The sequence below is a fragment of the Pinus tabuliformis genome, chromosome 6 (genome assembly GCF_031772625.1).
Source record: "Pinus tabuliformis cultivar Carrire ecotype Pingquan chromosome 6, CPIR1, whole genome shotgun sequence".
Classification (NCBI taxonomy): Eukaryota; Viridiplantae; Streptophyta; class Pinopsida; order Pinales; family Pinaceae; genus Pinus; species Pinus tabuliformis.
The window spans coordinates 1,092,975,641-1,092,996,899 of NC_142292.1; the positions used below are offsets into that span (position 1 = coordinate 1,092,975,641).

Below are 21,259 nucleotides of genomic sequence, written 5' to 3' on the forward strand. Positions count from 1 at the left end.
TACCCAGGGCTCTTGTATCCTTTAGGGGCATCATTTATGGCAGAAACCATTTCGTGCCAATAAGGTGAGCGTAGAACATTGAATGGTATCCCACATGCATAGAGGAACCTGTAAACTTTTGAATCCACATCATTCCTACACCCCTCATCAAGGAAATCTGATATGGTTCTACGCCTTAAAGATGATGACCCTGTGCCTCCATGTCCATATCCACTGCCTTGGGAGGATGCTGAAGGAGTTCTTTGTGATTGTGAGCTTGGTTCAAAGAAACCCCTTGATCTTTTTGTTCTGTATTGGGCGTCCTCCTCTTCCTTTATGTATTTGGCTCTATCTGTTGTTGACACCGCTACACAAGTTTTGATTCCTATTTGTTTCTCTCCATCCCATGGCCTTTTCCCGCAGAGGTGTCTTCTAGCACGAGTGTATGAACCTGTGTAATCAGTGTTGCAATGGGGGCAATGAAATTTAGTGGTTCCACCCCCTCTCCCTGTTTCAGCCCTGTGAACATATTTCCACAATGGAGTTTGGTCTTGTTTAGTTTTTTGAGGGTCATGTTCACCCTCCTCCAGCTCTCCTCCTCACTAGGGTTTTCACCCATTTGACTTTCTCCGGCTTCTTCATCCCCCTCTTCAGTTTGGGGCCCCCTCCGTTTCCTACTCTCCAGCACCATAATAACCATAAAAGGGACCAGGAAGAGGAAAATGCCAATAAATATCGCCAGGTCCATGGTGTTTGATGTTTGTAGGGTTTTGAGTCTTGAATCTGCAAATTAATTTAATTTATTGGGATTAATTAATTTAATTTAAATACATGATTTTTAAATAGTTAAACTCAAACAACTAAATTAAATCAACTAAATTAACTACCTAACCAGCTAAACTAACTAGATTACTAAGTTACTTACCTCTGCAGGCTTGCTCCTCGTTCCTTGGCACTTGCTCCTCGCTCCTCAGCACTTGCTATTCGCTCCAATGCTCCTGCTCCAGCTCCAAACTTGCTCAATGAAGTTATAATGAATGTTTTTTGGCCCATTGGCCTTATAAAACAAAAAAAAATTCTAAATTTTTTAATTTTTTCGGGTCCGGCGGATTTTTTTTCCGCCGAACCACTCCCAGCCCGGCTCGAATCGCTCTCGGAGCGATTTTTAATGCCCGGGAGCGATCAGGGAGCGATCACTCCCCGATCGCTCCTGGGCATTAAAAATCGCTCTGGGAGCGCGGGAGCGATCGCTCCCTGTGTCGCTCCCTAACAGACCAGGGAGCGCAAATTTTTTTACGGGAGCGCGCTCCCAAAAATCGCTCCCGTCCGGGAGCGATTTTGGGAGCACACTCCCGAGCCACTCCCGCCCAGCGCGCGCTTCGGGAACGGGTTTGAAGGGGGGGGGGGCGCTCCCCCGCAACATGGCAATGAACTATTTTGACTGCACAGTTATGCACGCTTATAAATGGTTGATTGTTGTGAATTGATTTACAATCGTTAAGCATTATTTATCTAGTATGCACAAGTCTTATCTAAAGTCCTGCTAACAGTAACTTTATGTAAGATTGTGTTGTTCACATTTTCGCTATTCATGGTATATATATGGTACAGGATATTTGTCAATTATTCTCTTGTGTTTATTAAAGCTCATATATTCTACTACGTTTATATCACACCTCCGTCCGAAGCTAGCTCTACAAAACTAAACGGCAGCCGGGCCTACATACCGGAAGGGATCTCCAGCACACTCGGTGCAGGCTCTAGTTGGGAACCTACACTGGAGAGATCCCCTTGACTGTTGGTGTAAAATTCCAGCCCATCAACAGGTTAATTAGATAATTAGGGTTTCAACAAATATTTTGTGCTTATTCAGTAATGAAACAATTATTGCATTCAATAGTACAGTATATGAATAACCAATATACTCCACAGTAAGTTGCACTATTCACTCACCAACATGTCATAAAATATTTCATTCAACACAGTTTTGTAATTCAACCAATCAACAATTCGACAGAAGTTTTATATTCAACAAAGTTTGATTAGCCAGCAAATGTACTCAATCAAATGACCTAGACTGTTTTATCCTAACTTGCAGACTAGTACAACAGAAACCCTAACCGAATTTCGCTGCAGAGTTGACCAAGGGTTTAGATTGTGATTCCAGAAAAAAAAAGACGACTGAGCTATCTTAGAAGTTAGGACAAGATCAAACTGTTCAAGAAGAAGAAAGAACTCAACCTCCAAAATGCCCTATCACCGCCACAGAGCTCTCATTGGAAAAACCCTTCCGAATTTGACCTCAGGGATGTTGTGGAACCTTGGGAAATGGGTTGCTCAGAAGATCGAAGTTTTGCCCTAATTTTGCCACCAACTGTCACAACAACCATCCAAATTTACCTCAGGAATACTACAAGTTTGTCATAGAGCATACCCAAGTTACCCTCAAGAGGTCTTAACACCCTCGGAATGAAATCTACACTGCCTCGGGAGATCAACATTGTTTCAGGAAATCCGCATTGTTTTAATCCGTGCTGCCTCATAAGATCTGCACTATATCAAGAAATCTGTAATTCCTCACGAAATTTGCACTATCTTTTGCACTACATCAAAAGAAAAACCACTACCAGTCCCAAGACATAATAGCTCAGGCTGAGAGAAATTTTTGGTTTCTTTTCCTTAGGCTCTCCACCAAAACCTTGATAATACTCCTGAAATGATAAAATCCCTACTTCCAGAACATAATAGAACGGAAGATAGAAAAGGACTTACTAACTAGGTTGGAATCTTTCACCATCACAATTAGTAGAGAGGAAAGGGATCTTAAAACCCTCAGAGCCACAGCTCAAGAAAACTAATGTATTTGATCCTATTCGATGATGATCATTTGATTTAATGTCCCCTCCATTTATAGATTTTTCCATGGGCTCCCAAATGTGAGGGGTTGTGAGTGCAACCCCCAATTTGGAGTCTTTTTTCCCCAGTCAATCCAACTTTTGCACAATGTTGCCCCAACATTGGAAAAATTGGGTTTTTACCCCTTTATCAAGATTCAAGAATATAGCCTACGGGGTCGGATAGGCCATTTCGTCCTCCATTGGCCATCAATTGGGAGAGAACATTACATACCCTATCTCGACATATAAACCCCTTTTAGATTTGGACTGGTTGCCTATCATTTGAATGCCAGTAACCTCATGTAGTATAATGTGATTCCCTAGAAGCTCCAATAGTATGATCATACTATGATGTGCCTCAAAATATGCAACTTTGCCTTGGGATATGTGATATGTGCCCTCAATGAACAAATATGTATGAAAATATGCGAATTCAAATTTTGGATCTTTGCCACATGTCCAAACCTCCCTCCAACTGTGTGAACTCAACCATCCAACCAAGTCAGCAAAATGCACATCTTGGTGCAACGCAACTGAAAGAATGTCTATGAAAATGCAAAATGGATTTTGCATTTTCTAGTGGTACCTGTTGCACACATTTTGCAAAGTTCCAAGGAAGCGAAAGTACCAAATTTTTTCTACAGAATCGGATCATCTATCAGCAGTCCATATGTCATTACAAACCCTTTCTGCAAGTTATGTATTGTAAATGATGCTAGTAACCTAAGTAAGCTTATTATTTTGGCAAGAGTTTCAACCTAGGAGGTTTTTCGTCTCACCGATTCATTTGTGTTTCTAAACACAGATGGTCAGCAAAGTTTTTCTCTCCAATCTCACCCCAAAGCTAGGGTGGAATTCTTCGTCAAAGTCTTAGGTGAGTCATAGTGTTCTAGTCAAGTTTTACGTAAAAGTGACTTGGGAATATTTTAAGCTATTTGGAAAAATTATTTTATAATGTCCCCTCCATTTATAGATTTTTCCATGGGCTCCCAAATGTGATGGGTTGTGAGTGCAACCCCCAATTTTGAGTCTTTTTTCCCCAGTCAATCCAACTTTTGCACAGTGTTGCCCCAACATTGGAAAAATTGGGTTTTTACCCCTTTATCAAGATTCAAGAATATAGCCTACGGGGTCGGATAAGCCATTTCGTCCTCCATTGGCCATCAATTGGGAGAGAACATTACACACCCTATCTCAACATATAAACCCCTTTTAGATTTGGACTGGTTGCCTATCATTTGAATGCCAATAACCTCATGTAGTATGATTCCCTAGAAGCTCCAATAGTATGATCATACTATGATGTGCCTCAAAATATGCAACTTTGCCTTGGGATATGTGATATGTGCCCTCAATGAACAAATATGTATGAAAATATGTGAATTCAAATTTTGGATCTTTGCCACATGTCCAGACCTCCCTCCAACTGTGTGAACTCAACCATCCAACCAAGTCAGCAAAATGCACATCTTGGTGCAATGCAACTGAAAGAATGTCTATGAAAATGCAAAATGGATTTTGCATTTTCTAGTGGTACCTGTTGCACACATTTTGTAAAGTTCCAAGGAAGAGAAAGTACCAAATTTTTTCTACAGAATCAGATCATCTATCAGCAGTCCATATGTCATTACAAACCCTTTCTGCAAGTTATGTATTGTAAATGATGCTAGTAACCTAAGTAAGCTTATTATTTTGGCAAGAGTTTCAACCTAGGAGGTTTTTCGTCTCACCAATTCATTTGTGTTTCTAAACACGGATGGTCAGCAAAGTTTTTGTCTCCAATCTCACCCCAAAGCTAGGGTGGAATTCTTCGTCAAAGTCTTAGGTGAGTCATAGTGTTTTAATCAAGTTTTGCGTAAAAGTGACTTGGGAATATTTCAAGCTATTTGGCAAAATTATTTTATTACAAATCACTTGGTCTATTAGATCATATTGTGTCGCAGATTCAGTATGTTTTTTAAGAGTCTAAGTCGAACGAGTATTCCCCCTTTGAGGGTTGAATTATAAATCTTATGTAAAATAATGTATATTTTAATGCATGGTCCCTCATACTTAAACACCATGGTTAAAATATTAAAGGGTGGAAAAAATAATTAATCCCCTCATGTGTCAATTAAACTTTGTGGCAAAATTAAATTAAAATCATAAGCCATAAATTTAATTAATTAGAGTAAAAATTAAAATGTCTTAAGAAAATTAAACTCTCCAAGTGAAAAAAAATTTGTCCACCACGGGCGACCGAGGGGCGGCGGCCCAAAAAAATTAATTTTTTTTAATAAAAAAAATAATTCCGTTAAAAAAAAATTTAATTTTAAGTTTTTTTAATAATTTTTTTAAATATGAAAATTTAAAAAAAAATTATAATTTTTTTAATTAAAAAAAAAATTTGTTTAAAAAAAATTATAATTATAATGTTTATTTAAAAATTATAATTTTTTAATTAAATATGGAAATTAAAAAATTAATTTTTTTTTATTTTTTGTTAACTATTTCTATTTTTAAATTTAAAAAAAATGTTTAAAAAAGATTATAATTTTTTTAATTAAAAAAAAAAAATTTGTTAAAAAAAAATTAATTTTAATTTTAATTTTTTTGTAAATAAAAAGGTTAGGTTTAAAAAAAATTCAGTTAAAAAAAATAATTAAATTTTAATTTTTTTTTGTAATAAATTTTTTTTAATTTGAAATTAAAAAATTAAATTTTTTTTGAAAAAAAAATTAAAATGTTTTTTATTATTTGTATTTTAAAATTTTAAAAAAAAAATGTTTAAAAAAAAGATTGTTTAAAATAAAATTTGAATTTATTTTTTTTTTCCTTTTTTAAAATAAAAATAGTAGGTTTAATAAAAAATAATTAGATTTTTTTTTTTAATAAAAAATATGCATTCTTTGGGTTTTTCTTTATAATTTGATTTTTTTAATATTAATTTCACTAGTTTTTTAATTTTTTTTCGTTAATTTTCTAAATTTTTTTTAAAACTAGTTTATTTTTAATTTCTTTTTCTTTTTTTTCCCAGTTTTTGCTAATGTTTTTTTTTAATTCTCTGTTTTTACTTATATATATATATATTTATTTATTTTTTTCCAAATTCTTTTTCGATTTGTGAGATAATTTTTTTTTTTACTTTTTTTATTTTTTATTTTTGTTAATTTTCTATTTTTTTAAATCTAGTTTTTTTTTTTTTTTTTACCTACTTAATTCTTAGTTTTTTTTAAATGTTTTTTTGTTTCTTTTCCGTTTTTTTTTCTTTTGCCAATTTTTTGATGGTTTTTTATTTTTTATTTTCACTATTTATTTGTTTATAATTTATAATTTTTTTAGTTTTTTAATTTTTACCATTAACTTTTTTTTTTTTTTACATTTTTATGATCGATATTTTTTTTTATATATTTGATTTTTTTTAAGTTTCATATTTTTATTTTGTGTTTTGTTTTTATTATGTATCTTAATTTATGTTTTGTTATATTTTTAAACTTTTTTTTTTGTTTTGTGTTTTTTCATGGTTTTAATTTTTTATTTTTAATTTTATTTTATGTTTTCATTATTTTTTAAAATTTAATGTTTTTCGGGGTCATGAAAAAATATTTTACGCCATTATTTCGAAATTTTCAAATTTTACATTCGAAAAAAAAAAATGTGTTATTCCAGAATTAACACTATTTGTTTTGAGGGTGTTTTTTGGATAATTTTTGTGCAAAAAATTGGTTTTCACTACCATTTTTAAAACATGTTGAAAATTTACCTAAGAAAAAAATAGGTGTTATTCCAGCATCAACACTTTTCATTTTTAGCACTGTTTTTGATGTTTTTTTGGAGTTTTTTGGCCAGAGTTCCCGTTTTGAGTTTATAGTTCCCGTTTCAAAGTTTACATTGTTGTTTCATGGTTGAGCAAAATTTTATGATTCAAAGTGGCTTCCTCATTGTTGTCATAACACTAACAAAGTCTGGAATTTTTGAATTATTACTGCTGATATAAACTGTCATAAATCTGAAATTGGCTTATCTCATCTTGGTCTTAAAGGTTGTCTAACTTTGCACTCAAAATCTGAAGTTAATCTTCTTGATAGAGTTATGTTGGGCTTCTAAGTTTGAATTGCCATTATATCTTGTGTTAATAATCATTGGTGGATAAGTTGATTTACTTAACCATCTTGTGGATTGACCTATAGTTGAATTTTACACTTGTATCGTTAAGCACACATCTTGTATTAAGATCATTTTTCCTATTGTTGCTAAGCACTATTCACATAAAGAGTAACCATAACTTAAGTACTTAATAAACTCAAACAATCTTAATTCAAGATAACCTCACTCATCGTCTTGCATTTAGCGTCCTAGATCTATCTTGCAATAATAATTTACCTCCTAGCCTAAGCTAGGTTGATAAAAATTAGGGCAACCCTTTTCACACTAGCCTGAGAGATTCAGTTTCTCCTAGAAGTTAACACAATGACCTTGCAGTCGTCAGAGCCACAGTCTCTACAGCACATGAGGCACTGGGTGAGTGGAGCACAAGGGGAGGTATCGTTAATCAAAACCACTGCCTGCTTCGTGTTGGCTTCCATTTCACAACCTACTCTGAAGGTTGTTTCTCAAAATAGTTAAGGGAGAGGTTCAACGGAGTGGACGGGGATCAGAGCGATGGCCCTTGTCTTGAGCGTTGTCGCGGTGCCTGTACAATCTGGGCGGAAATAGGGTTTATGAAGCATTTTTAGCCATTTATCAAAGAAAATAGCCATAAAAATATTTTTTCTCAAAAAATTTAAATTTTCATAACCCTTGTATATTTTTAGATTTTGAAATAATTTTGTAAATTATTTTGCTAATTAGGGTTTTGGGATTTTAAGAATTGTTGTATATACTTGGGGTTTGGGTATTTTATTTTCATTTTTGTAGGTTGAATCAAGGGATCAAGTGGAAGTAGAGCTAGATCTAGGCCCTTGAGGGTAAGATCTAGTCTCTAGAATGTTTTGTTGGGCTACCCACTGAAGATTTTGCAGCTAAAATCAGATCTGGAAGGAAAATATTTTTCGGAAGCAAGGGTTTTGTTTTCCAAGCCTCTCGGGCCTAGATTTAACCTCTCCAGGGCCAACATCCCTCTCCTCAGCTTCTGTGTCAGCCCATTCACCCCCTGCATCAGGATTTTCGTCCTCTTAGATGCAGGTCGTAGCCTCTAAGGGCCTCGACCCTCCCTTCAAGCCCCTGCATTAGGATTTTAAGGCCTTAAGTGGCCTAGCTGTGGGCTCAAGGAGCCTCGACCCCCCTCCAAGACCCTAGATTGTTGCCTTAGGGCTAGTTGTGGGCTTTTTAGCACCTAAACCCTAGTCGTTTGCTCCTTTTTGACCAGCATCTAGCCTTTCGAGACTTCCCTCCTCCAGACTTAGCCTTTTTCGATCTCCTCTTACCTCTTTGACCCCTGATTTGTCTTCCTAGCCTCCTTAGCCCTCAACGCTAACCCAATTGGACCTAGTGTTGGCCCTCCTTGCCCTATTGTGCCCTCCATCTTTGACATTTTCAAGACTAATTCCTTGGTGTTTTTGCAAGAGAAATTTGCTCAAAAACTTGTTTTTTCAAGTGCAAGATCATTGGAAAAATTTTGGGCCACTTGGGCAAGTTGATCTTCAAAGCCTTGGGCCTAGGGTTTGATCTTTAAACCCTCATTTTACCTCTATTTTATTACAGCAGTAATAACAGTGATATAATAGCCCTAAAATAACATTTGAACTGGTCGAAATCACTTAAAATTGGAAATTTTAAATTTTCCTAAATTTTGGCCACTTGGACATATCATCTTTAGATCTAGCCTAGATCTAAAAATTTGTTTGCTGGAATTTACTGCGTAAATTACTGAATCAAGTCTGCAATTTCTGAATCATGCATCTAAGGAGGGCTTAAAATTTGGTTTTTTCAAGTATGGTGAAATTTTACAATTTTTGGGCATATTGGGCATTCGTTGTGCCATTGTTAGCTTGTTGATCTGTTAATTTATTTATTGTTGTAATAACTTGTTTCAGATCTGATATGTCATTAAATACATCATCATAAAGTGGGTTAAACACATAAATTTACCTTTGCTAGTCATTAGAAAATTTTATGCTTTATATGTTGGGTAAAATCTATGATCTAAAGTGACTTTCTTGCTGCTGTCATAACACTAATAAAGTGCTGAAATTTTCTGAAGTTACTGCTGATTTGATTATTGAGATCTAACACTTGCTTGTCTCATTCTAAGTTTTACAAAAAATTCTGAATTTTGCACTAAAAGCACTCCTACACTTAAGCTCTAAATCTTTGGTCTTGTGGAATCTAATTGGCATTATTGTCTTTGACATTTTGGCATTGTTAAAGAATCATTGGATAATTGTCATAATCTTAAGAGGCTTTGATATCTTGGTTGTTTATCTTAAGCACTTGGCATCTTAAGTTTCATTGGTTATTTGGCATTTTTTAAGCATCTTGTGGAATATTGTTGAATATTGGCACTTGTATCTTTAAGCATTTATCTTGTTTAAGATTGTTATCTCATCATTATTAAGTACTCTTGTTATAAGATAATTCACACTAAGTACTTAAATAACATAAACCAATCTTAACTCAAGATAAGTTCACTCAATCTATCTTGCATAAGCATTCTAGGATCTAGCCTACATTAAGAACTTACCTCCTAGCATAAGCTAGGTTGATAGACTCTTAGGGCAACCATTTTCCAATTAGCTTGAAGGATTCAACTCTTCTTGGTGGTTAACACAGTGACCTTACAGTCGTCAGAGCTACAATCTCTGCAGCACCAAAGGCACTAGGTGGGTGGAAGTGTAACATAAGGGGAGGTATCATAATCAGGTCATTGTTTGCTTCCCATTGGCTTCCATTCCACAACCTACTCTGAAGATTGTTTCTCACAACAGTTAAGGGAGAGGTTCAACTTAGATTAAGCATATAATTAAAAATAACCAAGATCATCGCATCACACATAGATCCTAGGAATTGCATATCATATAGGATAGTCTATCATATTAAGTAGTGGGTGTCCATCCGATTACTTGGTTTCAATTTATAATAAGCAAGAATTATGACTCCATAAGGCACTGGTCTCATACTTGAAATCCTATCTAGTCATTAATCTTATTAAATTCTACCGAGTAGCTAGGCCACTCATCTGTGTCTCCCAAGCAAGTTGGTTCCCAACTTGTTTCTGCTAATTTTAGGTATGTTCTATGCTGGAGCAATTTATTTCAATTTTCATAGTTAGCTCAATATATTTTCCAGATTAGCAATCACATCAGCATTAAAGTAAACTGCAGATAGAACATAAATATAAATCGCAGAAGACAAGCCAAGACAAAAGGACACAAGATGTAGCACTAGCCAGGGACAAACCCCAATGTGGGGAAACCCTTGATCAATTCTTCTTATATGTTCTTCAATAGTTCAGCAGGGGGGGGAGAGAGAGAGAGAGAGATAGTACATTTACAACAGAAGTCAACACTTTGACTTATCTAGATAAGAGCATAGATCATCTCTAGGAAGATGATACGTGAGATCAGTTGAAGACATGTTGCTTCAACTGATTCTCTAAGGTGACTCTTTCACCTATCATTATGCTACATCTCGTCATCATGTTGCACCTCACTGTGTTGCACCATGTTGCACCCATCATCACAATGTTGGACCTCATGTTGTTGTTGTCCCAGTGTTTAGCACTGTTGTACCTAGTGCCACGGCTGCACCATGCTGTCACCCATGTGCTTGTTGCACCATTGCTGCTTTGTGTCCTTGCTACACCAAGTACTATATTGTTGTCCCAATGTACTTGCAGCATTGTGCTTGCTGTTGTCCATGCTTTACCATGATGTTGTTGTCCATGCTTCTTGTTGTTGTCCATGATTCACCATGCTTGCAGTTGTCCCATGTTTCACTACGCTTGCAGTTGTCTCATGTGTCACCATGCTTGCAGTTGTCCCATGTATTAGCTTGTTGTCCCTCGCATTGCGTGCTACTGTCCAACTGCTGCATCTAAACATGTTGTTCCATGCACCTTACTGCACCATGTTGCTCCAATATACCATACTATTGCATCCATCACATCATGCTGCACTCCTTTGGGGTATTCAACACTCCATGTTAACCCAACACATGGCTCCCACAGGCTGCTCCAAATCTGATCCAAATCTGGTCAATATCCTTGACCCAACGCACCTCTAACACTGCTCCAAATCTGCTTGTCACTTTGTTGTTCCTAACTGTTCTGGTTAGGGCACTTGGGCAGCCCTAAACTCCTCTCAACAATCCTCGAACAGCCCTCCAAATCTACTTGTCACTTTGTTGTTCCTAACTGTTCTGGTTAGGGCACTTGGGCAGCCCTAAACTCCTCTCAACAGCGCTCCAAATCTGCTTGTCACTTTTCTGTTCCTAACTGTTCTGGTTAGGGCACTTGGGCAGCCCTAAACTCCTCTCAACAGTCCTCGAACAGCCCTCCAAATATGCTTGCCACTTTGTTGTTCCTAATTGTTCTAGTTAGGGCACTTGGGCAGCCATAAACTCCTCTCAACAGTGCTCGAACAGCCCTCCAAATCTGCTTATCACTTTGTTGTTCCTAACTGTTCTAGTTAGGGCATTTGGGCATCCCTTCAACATGACTTTGTCATAGGCAGCTTCACCATGACAACGTCCTAGATCTAGGGCACATAGAGCTAGGGCATCACCTTCTAGGAGCTGTGTAGATCCTTCTTCCCCATGGCAGCATCTAGGGCAGCTCTTCATAGGGCAACATATCTCTTAGGATCTATCCTCCCACCAAAACCCAAAGACAAGTGGAGAGGAAGAGATCACAAGAAGAGTGTGTACAAATGACTAGCAAACCACCTCTTTTTATACTAAAATGTTGAGCACATGTGGGTGTTATTTAGTTTCTGGCCGACCTTGATGAATTGTCTTATAACACAAATAAATTCATAGCTCAATGAATACTTATCGGAATTGGATGATCTTTAGATCAATCCTACACCTCTCGATGAGAGGGATCCAAGAAAAATATCAGTTGCCATAAATAAGATGACCCACATGGAGTTTGGCCCTAGTTGCCAATTTTAACAGTTTCTCTTCATCTCATTTCCATAGGGACTACCCACCATAGCCTGTTGTTGAGAGACAGCTAGAACGGAGTGGGCAGGGATCAAAGTGACAGCCCCCAGCCTGAGCAGTTGTCACGGTACATGTACAATCCGGGCGACAACAGTACCAGTTCCAATATGATTATCCAACCAAAGTAATTTGCTTCTTGTGTTCCATTTGTAAAAGAAAAATGTGTTAAAGAGCTTCAAATTATCTGATTATCTCATAATATGAAGTCTCTCATCACTTGTGGAGGAACTCAATCTACTCAGAAAAATGTTTCTTTTCCACATACGTCCAAGAGCAACTAGTCATTTATTCTGATTGAATGAATGACTAATATATTTTTGGGAGCAGCTGACTCAGATTCAATAACAATTTCCACTTCCTTGTAGAAATGATAAACAGCTAGCAAACATTCAACTTTTACCGGTGATTTAACCATGTAGCTTCATCCATCGATTCCTTCAACTTGAATTGTTTCAATTATCTACTCGATATGCAAGTACAGAGCAGTCAATGTTGACTACTAAATTATTTTTGGATTACTACAATATCTCGTATTTTTCTCTCTTTCCAAGGTTACCGTACTCAAAGGGACAACCATGCCACATATCTATATAACCAACTAAAATACAAAACATCTACTGAAAAAAAAAATGCGTAGTTGTCAAGTTTTAGAGCAAAAATGCATATAATGCTACACAAAAAATTTACTAACTTTTGAGCTGAAACAAAGTCATTGCAGCAGTAGCTCTAGGATAGGTGGGTCACAATAATATTTGTTTCAGGACCATCTAAAACTGAAGATCCTCATATCACTTGATTATGCAGTCCAAAGCAAACAGATATGGCAGGAAAAATAATACAATAAATAGTAGTTAGCAGAACTGGTTTATTGTGGAGATCCTGTTAGCCAGAAAATAACCTCCTCTAAATAACCTACAGCTTACCAACAAGTAATTGTTATTTAGTTTGAAATTTGAAACAGATAATTCTTGGGATGTATAAGTTTGTGCAATCATTTCATAAGATGTTATAGCACTTAAAATTAATAGTGATCTCACATTGTGAGCTAGGTATAACAAAATAAAACTCAATGCTCTTGAACTCTAGAAAATGGCAGCAGGTCTGTACCTGAACACCTAGTGTACAAAACATTCGAAGAGTACTGTAATCTGATATTCTTCTCCCACCTCCAACCTCAAACTCAAGGGCAGTGCTGCAATATCCAATAACCCAAAACTGTATCTTGAGCCAAAAATTGCTACCGCACAATTCTCAAACAAAGAGTAAAGACAAGCACACAATGAATCCCAACATAGAATTAATTCTGGGAAACAGAATGATGCCTTTAAAGCATGAAGCATAATAAAGCAGTACACTTGATGATATACAAAGGCCAACCTTGGAAATAAATTGTTAACCCAAATTTGAAGTGTGATTAAATTTTGTCTTTTAAGTCTATTTTTTCGTTTAATGACTTTTGTCTTAGCAGCACCAAAATAAAAACAAATGTGGTCAATAAAATGCTTGAAAGTAGAAATTTACTGACAAATTCTAAACTAAGTCAACACATGGTTGAGAAGTAATGATTAGGAAGTCCCGATTAGTTCCATATTTGATAGTTGTTTCCGTAACTGTCACATTCTTATGCCCTTGATGTGGATAAGGGACACCCCCCCCCCACCTCTCCTCCTTCAAATGGAGTTATCATCACAAGGCTTGGCACCATTGCTAGCATTGTGCTTTATAACTCCATTTTGATGATCTCTACATGGTTTTCTTTAATAAAGTCAATGCCATTGTTATGAATATAATTCATAACAAGTAAATAAATGTAAATAATAAATAATTAAATATCGATTATGTTAAATAGTCATTAAGTTAAGTGAAAAGGCATGTCTAAAATACATGCCCAGTCACAACACCTGTTTAGGTATATATAGGCGGGTCCTCATTGTAACATTCATCACTTATACAAATTTTATATATAATAAATTATTATTACAAAATACCTCTTGTATATTTTTACATTCAAGCCTACAACCTATCAGTTTTTATGCTTCAGTGGTATCAGAGCCATGGCACACAATATAATCATGCTTGTCTTTGCATGTTGTTCACTACACAAGGTACCATTACGTTCACGTCCTAAATGCGTTGAGCAGTTTAATAAAATTCAAGAAGTATTTCAGCGATTAGGAAAATCATGTGCAGAAGTTAAAGCATGTTGAAAGGAAATCGATAGTAAGAAAGATGATTATAATGTTCAATATTATGATGAAGGCATATCAAGGCCATCAAGGGCTCCGTTGATACCTGCAGGCCCAAGACCTGTTGTTCCTGTTGTACCCATTCAAATTGTTCCATTGTTTTCACAGTCTACCAGTGCATCAGGAACACTGGGTGAAGGAGGAGAAGAAGATTTTGATCAGAATGATGATAAAGAAAATGAAATCAATCAAGATTGTGAAGAAGACGAAGCAATAGATGATCATAATGACAAAGATGAAGATCTACAAGATGCACAAGATCATAGTGTTGTAGATGAAAATGATGTCGACGAAGATTATGTAGATCAAGATGATGATCTAGTTGAAAATGATTTTGATGAAGAAATTGATATGAATATGGAAAATTTTGAAGAAGAGGTTACGTCAAATATGGATTATGATAGCAGAGAAAATGAATCTGAGGATGTAAATACAGTTGTTGATGGTGAAGATGCGAAGATTGATACTGTTAAGCATATTGTTGAGTCATTCTTAGAACCAATAACAAATACGCATCCCTTTTTTTTTAGCAGCTCTGACAGCGATGGAATAAGGGAGGTTTTGCCCATCAAACCAAGAACTGATAAATCTAAATCAATGGTAATAGAAGTGTTTGCTTTAGAACCGGAGCAACAAGATTCATTAAATAGAGCAGCAATTGAGCGCATTGTTGAAGTCATTACTGTGTGTGGAATCCCTAGAAATGATGAAGATCACACTAGAAGTGATGAAGATTATCGGGATAAGGGAAAAAGGGGTGTTTATATTCATTTTAAGAGATATTTCAGTGGAGTATGATTCAATAGTTTCCCTCATTTCTGCGATAAATTACAACTTGCTAGTGTAAAGTTACAAAAATCTCCCTTTCCTTATACTTTCAAACATACATCAATCCAACTACCGGTACCATCTTTAGATGGACCAAGAATTCCAGGGGAATTAATTGGTAGCAATGAAGGCGATGATTGTCAAACTTTTGTTTCTAACATTGAGAGAGCCATTGAGCCAACACCTATGATTGTTGAGACAGATATACCACCATGTGCCTTTATTGACGATATTATCCTAACATTGGCTGCTAACAAAACTGAGGTACCTGGAGATGTTGTTTCTCTGCACCCTGTACACAATTATGCATTAGTAGCATATAATCATGTGAAACTGGGTCCAGCAAGGGCTGCAGCTATACGTATAGTTATTCCTTGTCCTAAACCTGCCTTGCAAAAGGATGTTGTATATCTCGTTCGATTGAATCAGAGTTTTCAAGCTCAATCACGCAAGCCCATTGTAAAAAACACAGTGGCCACTGTGAATACTAATCCATTCCAGATTCCACTGTGTCCTAGTTTCATTTTTTTCCCCCACTCAAATCGTTGTCCCATGCTTCCTATCTCACTGCTAAGCTGTCCAAATCGTGAATCGATCCCTACCATTCTGCATCCAATCGCTCTGTTGCAGCGTCCACATTCCTTTGCAACGTCCGCATTCATTCCATCATCCATCCTGCTGACGTCCAAATCGTTGTCTGGTTCGTGTCACTACCCTACCCGCTCTCTTCACTCTCTTCCCTCGACCAACCCGTTGGCTTGTTGGCACTGCCAATTCAACGCTCAATTCCACTCCCTTTTCGTGCCTATCCCACCATCCATTCACCGCTACCCAACAAACCGGACACTGGTCTGAACTTACGTTGACCCGACAGTTCGGACAGGGTTCCTTTTGGGTGCCAACTTTAATTTTATTTTGTCCCCTTGTTGTGTCGTGGTCAATCATTCTGGTGGTGCAACTGTGCCCTTGCGTGATCAAGCGTGGAAAACAGCAAAGGTGGACGGGCGTTATGGAGCCACGGTCTGGACGTAGCCAGAGAAACCACCGTGTTAAACGTCGCTAAAGGTGCGTGGGTGAGGTCACGGTCAATGGACGTGACCAACCAGACCATCGATTCAACTTTAAAAATAAAAAATATTCGATCAATCGATTATTTCTTACAAAAAAAAAACTATATAATATACAGTTGTGGATATATAGAAATAATACATATATATATGATATATAACTATAACAAATATATTATATAATTATTAATTAATATATTAAAAATTTTATTATTATTATTAAAAAGAAAATATTAGAGTTAAAACAAAAAAAAATAACAATTATTAGAGTTATAAAAAAGCAAAATCCAAGGAAATACCACTAATGAGCTACATGACGAGAGACTTGCCAGATTATCCAGATTATATACATCGAGACGACAAACACTAACTGAAGAAAATCCACAACGTTAAAGCTTTGAGGACACAGCTTCTGAAGGAAGGGGCTATGTTATGAATATAATTCCTAACAAGTAAATAAATAAAATAAATGTAAATATTAAATAATAAAATATTGATTATGTTAAATAGCCATTAAGTTAAGTGAAAAGGCATGTCTAAAAGACATGCCCAGTCACGAAAGGACACCTGCTTAGGTATATTTAGGCGGGTCCTCATTGTAACATTCATCACTTATACAAATTTTATATATTATAAATTATTATTACAAAATATCTTTTATGTATTTTTACATTCAAGCCTACAAGCTATCAGTTTTTATGCTTTAGTAACAGTTTTTATGCTTCAGCCATTCTTTGAATTCCCATAAATAGTTAATTTGCACAACCTATTTATTTATGTCAAGTTTCAGATTGGCTCTAAAAAATCTGTGCCCAAGGGCCAGAATCAAATCAATATCTGCTAGGAAATGGTCCCTCTTAGAACAGTGGTCAATGTACCCTCAAATGGACTCTGACACCAATGTTACAAACAGTCCAGTTTGCTACCTACACAAATATCCAATTTAGTAAGGATAAAATAGAGACATCCATCAGCATAAAAACAATTCGTATAGCAAATATGATTCTTAGAACAGTAGTCAATGTACCCTCAAACGGACTCTAACACCAATGTTACAAACAGTCATGTTTGCTACCTACATAAATATCCAATTTAGTTAGGATAAAATAGAGACATCCATCGGGATAAAAACAATTCATATAGCGAATGTGATATTAGAGATAACTACTTGTGACATTAAAAATACCACTGAATGGTAACTAGCATGAAAAGACACAACTTCTGGGGACTTAGTTGATTTATATATTTATCAATTTGAGGAGGTGGACCATGCCTCCTTGAAACATAAATCTTGGGGGTAATTGTTGCTTCATCAAGGATTAGTTCTCAGAGTAAGTTACAAAATGTTTGCACTACTAACTCATCATGCACATTGTGTGGTAAGAATGAGAGAGATAAGAATGTTTTTTTAATTTCCCAATTTTCAATTAATATAAAATATAATTGATATAATGAATGTGATATTATTGATAACTATTTGTGACAATAGAAATAGCATTGAATGGTTATTAATATCATTGAATGGTAGCTAGGATGAAAAGACGCAACTTTTGGGGACATTATTTATATATTTGTTAATTTGAGGAGGTGTCGATCCATTTAGAAGTATCAGGCCTCCTTGAAAAATAAAGCTTTTGCTGATTCATCAAGGATAGGCTGCCAGGACTAGGTTACATAATGTTGCCATTGTTGACTCTTCATGCACATTCTGTGGTAAGAATGAGATAGAGAGGAACATTTTTCAACATGTCCAATTTTCAAAGTGTTTTGGGCATGGTTTCAAGCTAAATTTAAGTTCTTTTTTGTAGCCCTTTGTTGATTTTATAGCTTCAGAAGGTCTTTTGAATAGGTTGGTTTCTTGCATGCATGAGAAGAAACCCTCTTTAGTTGGTTGTTCGAGAGGAGTAACTAATATGGTCTCCTTCCTAAGTTTTAACTTACGAAAATTACATTGATTAATTATTTGATTAATGTAGACTTTGGGCTAATGTTTTTCTAAGGATAAATAAATAATTATTTAAGTGACTTAGATGTAATCTACATCGTTGATCAAAGAAAGCTAGTATTTAATTCTAGTCCTCAATCACTTTCAATATTAGGGACTTGACTCATGGAGAATTATAAAAGTAGCCTCGAGAAGAGGATGACAATACAACACAAGGGAAATTCAAAGAGATTTTCTAAAGAATTTGCACCTAAGTTCCATGATACGAGGAAACGGGTACGAGTTTCCGAAACGGGCATGGCTACGAAAAGTGGCCCTGTTGGGTTCCTATAATACTAGTGATTACCCCATTACTATTGTAGTTATACCCCTTATTTATATTGTTGTGCCCCTATTACCCCCATATTGTTATTTCTGTGCCCCATAGAATCCCTCTATTGTTATTTTTGTGGCCTTATATTATTATTGTTAGGTCGGCTGGATTATATTGTGACTCCCTAGACTCCTATATATAGAAAGGAGGTTTTCTCATTTGTATCATCTAAGAATTGTTCATTTATGTAATGTAAAGGAGGTTGCCCCCTCGAAGAGGCTGAATTCTAAGGCGTGGATCTCTCTTTTCTATCTTTTTGTGAGCTGGTCTCATAACATTTGGTATCAGAGCTTTGGATTCTAGGGTTTCGCTGCTCCAAACAGGTCATCGTGACATTTTCGCTATAACTTTTTTTCTGTGACGTTTCAGAAGTCGCAAAAAAAACCCATTTGAGAAGAAATCGCGCTGAACCTTGGGTCCGAATTTCAGAGCTTTTCGCGCGATATTTGCGGAAATATGATCTGAGGAAGTTGGTCTTTTTGCAGACTCCTGAATTACATTCAAAACAGGTGACCTGGGGAAAATCGTAATAACTTTCTCTCTGGGGATCGGATTGAAATTTCGTAAGAAGGTACAGAAAGAGGACGGACTGTAGTTTCTTGTGTGTGTGTTTCAGATTCAAAGGTTGAAACAGTCACTCGTGGCACGTCGTACAAGTTCGCTCTACTGAACTAGTCTAAAAACAGGTCACTGTGGGAGATTTCACATAACTCTTCCTTGGAGAATCCAATTTGGCTCAGACTTGTGGCATTGGAAAGAGGACGCAGAAGGCTACTACAGGTAGCAATTTCAGAATTGGATGATCTGAAATTACAGAGATACATCAGATTCAATATCAGGCTTCTATAAAGTGAAAAAAGGTGTGTAGTTTTTTTTTTAATTTTTGTGTAAGCTTGGTTTAACGAAATTCAAAGGGCATAGTAAATCATTATTATCGGTAACTGATGCCCCGAGGAAAGAAAATGCAAACACCTAGTAAGGAACCTGAAAGCTCTAGCATGACCCATGAAGAAGAGGAAGAAATGCTACATGATATATCAAAATTACAAGAACAAGTGCAACAAATGTCACGCTCACAAAAGCTAACAGAAGCCAAGATAAGTGGCGTGGAATCTAAGATAAATGGCGTGGAATCTAAGATAAAGGGCATGGAAGCTAAGATGGATGATTCGAAGACAGATTTGAAGAGAGACATGGCAGATTTGAAGATAGATATGAAGACAGACATGGAAGAATTGAAGAAGTTGCTACAAGAAAGGGTCACTAATGGTGAAAAGGTAGTAAAGGAAACTCATGATGAGAACAAAAGAAATGTTAATCATGATTCCATAGACGCTAATGTTGGATCGAAGAATCACCATATTCCAAAAATCGATATGAGGAAGTTTGATGGCAAAGATCCCGCCACATGGATATTACAGATAGAGCAATTCTTTGATCTCAATAATGTTCAAAACGCACAAAAGGTACGTATGGAAACTGTATATTTGGAACAAAATCAGTTTGTATGGTATCAATGACTTTGCTCTCGTAAACAATTTATCACTTGGGCAATTTTTACGGAAGAATTGATAGCACATTATGAAGATACAAAAAGCAACACTTTTTTTAGCCAATTGATAAGTCTCAAACAAAAGGGTTCAGTAATGGAGCACATTGAGGAGTTCCAAAAATTGAACATAAGGGTAAAAGATATTCCAGAGGAGCATAGGATTGATGTGTTCATAGGGTCTTTAAAGGATAATATCCAACATGATGTCCGCCTTTGGGAACCTGATTCATTAGAGAAGGCATTCAGGTTAGCAAGAAAAATGGAAAGCAAAATTATGGCAACCGGAAGCATACCACTCACAACTATAAAGACGGAAGTGTTGTTGCCCCTAGTCTTCCACAACCTATAAGGTTGACACCACAACAATTGGAAGAAAAAAGAGCAAAAGGGCTTTGTTACAGTTGTGATAGCAAATACACTAAAGGTCATAAGTTTGCTGAGAAGAAATTATTCTACATAGATTGTGAAGAGGAAGAAGAAAAGGAGCAAGAAAGGTCAAAAGAAGAAGATATACTTCAGGAACAAAGCCTAGATGAAGAACAAATAAATCCGACCATATCTTGTAATGCATTGGCGGGAATTACCACTCCTCAAACCATCAAGATAGAAGGACAAATCAAGAAGAAAAAGGTAATAGTGTTGATTGATTCAGGAAGCACCCACAATTTTATTCATTGTAGGGTAGCAAAAGAATTGAATTGCTTCCTATATCCAGCACCAGAGTGTCAAGTGATGATTGCAAATGGAGGAACAATAAATTGCTCTGGAAAGTGCCATAATATCAAGCTATCCATGGGAGAATATGTATTGACTAGCCCAATGCTTTCCATTCCAATGGGAGGTGCGGATGTTGTACTAGGAGTCCAATGGCTACAATCCTTGGGTACAATAGCTTTTAATTTTCAAGAACTTTTCATCAAATTTTCTACGGAAGGAAAGGAAGTTGAATTAAGGGGTATTGCAGGGAAACCAGGAAAGATAATCAGCTCTCATGGTATGACAAAGCTTCTAAAAAAGGAGCAAAGAGGTGTAATTGCACAATTATGCTCGCTAGATGTTTCCACATTGGAATCATCTATTTCTCCAGATCTCCAAAAAGTATTGGACAATCATTCCAAGGTATTTGAGACTCCCAAGGGTCTCCCACCTATGCGTGATCATGATCATGCTATTCATCTGATTCCAGGAAGTGTTCCTCCAAACATCAGGCCGTACAGATATCCCTATGTCC

At 36.3% G+C, this 21,259-nt stretch overlaps 1 protein-coding gene across 1 annotated transcript in view; it reads right to left on the reverse strand.

Moving 5' to 3' along the window:
* The window catches only part of OWL1 (DNAJ heat shock N-terminal domain-containing protein), a 405,956-nt gene that overhangs the window by 199,081 nt on the left and 185,616 nt on the right, over positions 1 to 21,259 (reverse strand). The window contains exon 7 of the mRNA XM_089425106.1: positions 13,125 to 13,209. Within this exon, the coding sequence (XP_089281232.1) occupies positions 13,125 to 13,209 (85 nt within the window). The remainder of the gene's footprint in view (positions 1 to 13,124; positions 13,210 to 21,259) is intronic.